This window comes from Eptesicus fuscus, chromosome 17 (assembly GCF_027574615.1).
Source record: "Eptesicus fuscus isolate TK198812 chromosome 17, DD_ASM_mEF_20220401, whole genome shotgun sequence".
NCBI classification, from domain to species: domain Eukaryota; kingdom Metazoa; phylum Chordata; class Mammalia; order Chiroptera; family Vespertilionidae; genus Eptesicus; species Eptesicus fuscus.
In genome coordinates, this window is record NC_072489.1 from 28,513,747 (window position 1) to 28,520,002 (window position 6,256).

Below are 6,256 nucleotides of genomic sequence, written 5' to 3' on the forward strand. Positions count from 1 at the left end.
TGTATGTAGAGAGAACTAAACTACCAGTCTACCTGTAATAAATAGTTTTGTTTAAAGGATATTTCACTTTACATAGTGTAACTTAAATGTTCACCAGCATCTTCACCAGAAATTAAGTTGAAGTCCAGGTTTCTATGTCTGACTAGAATTCTTCCTAGTTCAGTTTATTGCAAGGGATGATGGGGGAAAAATGATATCTAAGATGAATTTACTTCCCAAGTGGTAGCTGTTTTATAATTATATAATAATAATAATAATATATTACAGTGATATTATATTTTCCTTTTTGTAGGAGTTTCCAGGTTTTTTCATAATGGATTCTGCTTAAGAAAAGATGCTGTTGCTGCCAGTATTGGGAAGATTGAGAGAATTCTGCAGTGGTTTGAAAGCCAGAAGCAGCTTAACTTTTATGCAAGTTCATTACTGTTTGTTTATGAAGGTTCATCTCATCCAACTACTACAAAATCAAATGACAGAACTTTGGCAGAAAAGTTTTTGTCCAAAGGACAACTCTCGGACACAGACGTACTGGAGTACAATAATAACTTTCGAGTGTTAAGTTCCACAACAAATGGAAAAATAGAGGCTTCAGTAGGCAAAAGCTTGTCCAAGATGTATGCTCGTCACAGAAAAATGTATTCAAGAAAGCATCACAGTCAGACTTCATTGAAAGTTGAAAATATAGAGCAAGACAATGGGTGGAAAAGCTTGTCACAGGAACATTTAAATGGAAATGTACTTTCCCAACTGGAAAAAGTTTTCTACCATCTTCCCACTGGTTGCCAAGAGATTGCGGAAGTAGAAGTGCGAATGATAGATTTTGCTCATGTTTTCCCTAGCAACACAATAGATGAGGGATATGTTTATGGACTGAAGAATTTAATTACTGTACTTCAGAGTATTTTGGACAATTGAATCATTTGCTGCAGTCTTTTTAAGGGGTGGGGCAATCATTGTGAAGAGCAGCAGTCAGTATCTCTGCACTTGTAATGCTATGTAAACAATTTGTATTGTGAGTCTACATTTTATTTGTCTTTACACTTTTGGTAGAAGGGTTAACTTTTTATAATCTTACTCAGGAAAACTAATTATTTGTTCATTAGAAAACTATGAAGAATAAAGAAACTTTGGAATGTTAAGCAGGGAATGTGGTGGTACATGATTTAAACATCTATTTGGCTCAAGCAAAATGCAAAACAGTCAGTCATTAAGAATTTAGTTTTCTGTAGCCAATTTATCATGAAATCTCTGTCCACCCAACCATGACAATGAGCCATATCTAAACTCATTACATTTATGAGAATACTTTCAAAAATCTAGAAAGCACAGGTTGATGTCCTTAGTATTACTTTTTGAAGTTATTAAAACTGGAGAACATTCTACTTCAGAAATAAGTACTGTTTAGATTTTATATTAAAGTTTAGACCAGCATATCTAAAGGTGCTTCTTAGTGAAATGATTTTGAATTATTTTATTCCAAAAGCAGATTTTCCCTTTAATTTTAATTTTTACTCATATTTCAACATGTTATACTTCATGAAAAAGATAATTGAAACAACAACAAAAATCTTGAAATTAAGGGCGCTAATAATTATTCTTGCCAGGGCAAGAAGAGACAAGTTACTTGGAAGAAACATGTTTTTCTTTTAAAATTTTTCATTTATGGGCAAATTGGAATATATATTTACTATATTGTGAAAAGTGTTATAAACCTATGCCTTTTCCTCTAACTATGGCTTCAAAAAGGTGGGTGATTGAAAGTTGGTCTTATTTCTCCTTGAAATAACTTGAATTTTTAAAAAAATTTTATATATTTTTATGTGTCCATTTAGTTAAGCAGTCGTATTAATCTATGTTGCTAAAAATGATGTTTCTCAGAATTCTAATATGCAGTGAAGGACAACATCCAATATTGTGTTATCAAACATACTGTGTAAATTAGTACATCATAGAGAGTGGTGCATATCTAAACCCATGCTTCTGTTTCATTTACTCAAAATAGTTTTATATTATGTTCAAGAGAGAAAATATGATTTAATTTTATAGATGGGGGATAATGCTATTTTTCCTGGATAAATTAGATTCTGTATTATCTGTTTCACATCTACGTTTTAAAAAATAACCAGTTATTATTGAAAACTTTAAAGTTAATTTGCAAATATGTTAGATGTTTATGCTCTTATTGCTTGCATTTTGATTCACTAATAACACATCTAAGTAGTTAATAGTTTTGCCATATTCTTTGGAAAATGTTTTAGAGCTGGGAATTGTTAGTGTGTCCCAACCCCTTCCCCCCCATTTCTCTTAAGAATTATAAATTAAACTTTTAAATCCAATCACTTTTTTTTTTTGGTGTGGAGGAAAGTATCACAATTTTATGTTTATGTCACCTTCCCAAGCCTCTCTGAGGGCATTTGCAAAATATCTGAGCACAAACAGAAGTACCAAATGCTCTGTGAATTCTAAGTTTAATAAATCTATTAAACATTAATAACTTTGATATGCATTTTGTTATAGCAAAATTTGATTGTTTTTAATTTTTTATTTGTAAGTTTTATATAGGCACTTCATATTTTTCTCTGCTGCCTAAATGGGTATTAGCTTTTTCTTTTTTTCTTTTTTTGTGGGGGTGAATTTAAAGTAGTAATTAATAGAAATGTTTTAGTTTTACTTGATTTTTCCTACAATATAGACTTTTTGTTGTTGTTGTTATTTGGATAGTGGCTTGACAAATCTTAAGTTCAGATAATTGGACACTATTTTGAATCTGAACAAAACAAGAAGTTTTTTTTGTAGGGAATGGTATCAGCCTATGTAAAATGAATTTAATACATTTAAGTATTAATCAGGTTTTTATGCACATTTTATCTCAATAAAGTGTGTCAACTGTTCCAGATTTTCTTTACCCATATTTGGAAATATAGTTTTGTAAAATTCGTGTCTTACCTTTTTTATAAAATAGATAATATTTTGTTTATTTTAATAAAACAAGAAGCCCTTTTATCTTTTGTTTTTCAGGGAAGGGATTGACATTTAATTGTTTGTTTACATTTTTTTAATCACTGTTATCTAATGCTCATTTTATGTTACTTTATAAGTAAGCTTACATATAACAGAATAAGTATCTGTTTATGTAATCTACATGTGACTATTTTGCTATCTAGTCCAGTCATTTAGCATTATGCTGAAATTTACCACTGCAGGAATAGAATGATCACTATTCACCAAGCATATTTAAACATGTAAATGTTTAAGAAGTAAGCATAATAAGGATATAGTTTGGATTAATAGATTTATTACTTTTTTTCCACTAGAAAACACAAATAATGGTTTTAGTGTATTTCTTATGGAATGCACTAACAAAAAGAACTTTAAGAAGTTATGGAGAGTGAGTATTACATTTCTCTAATAAAAACTTAAATTGTATAATAGTTTTATAAGAAAGTATTTACACTAATTGATATTTTAATATGGATGAAAGTTGCATAGGTTCAAATAAAAAATTGATAAATGCTAAATATTTTATCTAAATAGTTTTTCAAGAAATAGTTGTGAAAATGTGTATATTACATACCTCTAACATGGAGCTTGTGGTATTTTCAATTCAGTATTCTTTATTCTTTATGTGTATGGAAAGGTTGTACTTACTATGCCTCTTACACTACATTTTGCTATTGTGAGGCTTAGACTGTATTCAACTGAGTAAGAACTTTTTAAAATTTATTTTGACAGTATAATTTACTGTTTTATGATGTTCAAGATGATGTTCTCCATATCATCTATATAATGTCTATCAAATTTAAAACATAACTGAAGAAAAAAATTTTCAAAGATAATTCAGTTGCATTTTTCTTGTTTCATGCAACTGAAAACATTTGTTTCTAGGATTTGGAATATAGAACACATAGGATGAAAGAAAATGGTAAAACAACAAAAGAATTTTATGTGTGAAATTATAGAAATTTTGTCAACTATTTTAAAGCATTATCATTTTAGTACCATTCATAGCAGTTCAACATTTTATACTTTAAAACTTGATTTGCTTTAAAAATTGTTTACCATGCTTTGTAATAATCTTTCTGATCCAGTGCCTTTAACCTTGATTTGATATATATGTAGCTTCAGTTGTCTTTCCATTACATTCTATGTTATCACAGCGTAGATATCAGTTTCTTTAAAAAAATTGTTAGTTTGGTTGTGCAAAGAGGTAAATTGCCTACTAATGCTTTAGGAAAACAAGTAGAGTTGCCCATGGAGGTCAGGCTTCTTATTAGTTCACTAGAGGCCCGGTGCACGAAATTCATGCACTGGGGGTGGGGAGTGGGGCCTCAGCCCAGCCTGCGCCCTCTTGCAGTTCGGGACCCCTCGCTTCTTACCGCCTGCCTGCACACTGCTTACTGCTCGGCTCGCTGCTCCTTAGCACTGCTTCGGAAGTGGGAGAGGGTCCCGCCACCGCTGCTGCGCTCACCAGCTGTGAGCCTGGCTTCTGGCTGAGCAGCGGTCCCCCTGTGGGAGCGCACTGACCACCACGGGAAGCTCCTTGGTTGAGCATCTGCCCCCTGGTGGTCAGTGCTCATCATAGCGACCAGTCGTTCTGGTCATTCCTCCATAACGGTCACTTAGGCTTTATTATATAGATTCAAAAATACTAACTGGATATCTACCGTATGTTAACCATTTTTAGCCCCTGAATATACAGTTGTGAACCAATCAGACAAAGCCCTATTTCCAGCATTCTGTCTAGTTGGCATGGGGTTGGGGACTGAATTAAAATAGAGATACAGAGAAATATTTATTTCAAGATGATAAAGTTAACTAGCATTTGAGTTAGTGTAATGATAAAGTAATAATTACTGAGTTGAGATGAAGCAACTAACAATTTAGAGAGGTTGAAAATAGTACTTTGCAGCATTAAAACCTCTATTTGGCTTTGAGTTCAGATAGTAATATATAGCATATAAAGGCCTTAATTTTTCAGTTTTCTTACTGGTAAAGGTACGTTTACTTAGACTGTCCATTTAGAGTAGTGCTTTAACGTTACTGTGAGGACTATTCCATTATATTTTCACAAGCAAATTACTACACATTTTTTACATTGTATTTTATAATTTAGTACTAATGTTTTAGGCCTCAATCTTCAAATCACTGGTATTTTAAATTTGGCAATGAATGTGAAATTTACTGTTTGACTTACAGGATGATTTTATTGTTACTTAAAATGCTTGTTAATATTTTAGGAAGGTTGGAGTTTCCATTTTTGAGGAGTTAATGTTTAAATTATTTTGATAGCATCTAGTAAGAGGAAATAGTATTCATGCGATTAAACAAACTAAAATATACTCTCAAGAGTTTTTTAATTGATAAACTTTGTCATCATTGGGGCTAATTTTTAACCTGGTGTTCACTTACAGTATATATTAACAAGTTTAATTATGAAGTGAAATAGTCTTAAGGATGATGTATGATGCATCTAAATATAAATGAAAATGGCGTGCACAAAGACACTTTACTATGGGAGCTGTACTGGAAGATTTGTGAAAGCATGTGAAATTGCACCTAAACTTGTGTTATTAGTGACTGTGCTAAGTTTATTGTAATTGATGAATGAATGTATTTAGTCAGAGTTACTTTTTGGTTTAAATGTCTCTTTCTTAATGTATTTGTAATTTGTACTATTGATGGGGTTATTCTTGGACTGCAGGGGTTATTGTCAATGTGATTTTATTTTATAGAATCATCTAATGTGATATACCGATTTTTATAAGTGATATTTAGATAATTCTAATAACTGTATATTTGACAACCTATTAAAATGTTTTGCATTGGAGCTTTTTTTTCTTTAGTTATATACTAACAAACAGGTAGTTTAAAAATAACTTATTCATTCAAATATTTGTATATTAGGTATATATAAGAATCATTCAAAGATGAAGATAAGATGTTAATAGAAGCATATGCATTGGTAATGAAAGAGTATGTTAACCTTTACATAAATATTTGTTCATTTTTTTAAAAAAAATATTATTTTATAGTTTTATTTATTTTAGAAAGGAAGGGAGAGGGAGAGAGTGATAGAAACATCAATGATGAGAGAGAATCATTGATTAGCTGCCTCTTGTACACCTCCTGCTAGGGATCGAGCCCACAACCTGGGCATGGGCTCTGACTGGGAATGGAACTGTGACCTCCTGGTTCATAGGTCAATGCTCAACCACTGAGCCTCACCAGCTGGGCTTCCATTTTACCTACCTACCTA

At 31.7% G+C, this 6,256-nt stretch overlaps 1 protein-coding gene across 2 annotated transcripts in view; it reads left to right on the top strand.

The window, feature by feature from the left end:
• Positions 1–5,827, top strand: part of IPMK (inositol polyphosphate multikinase) — a 36,434-nt gene extending 30,607 nt beyond the window's left edge. For both annotated transcript variants that reach the window (XM_028151521.2, XM_008145488.3), the window contains exon 6: positions 293–5,827. In XM_028151521.2, the coding sequence (XP_028007322.2) occupies positions 293–915 (623 nt within the window). In that variant the 3' untranslated portion in view covers positions 916–5,827. The remainder of the gene's footprint in view (positions 1–292) is intronic.
• Positions 5,828–6,256: the final 429 nt, after the last annotated feature.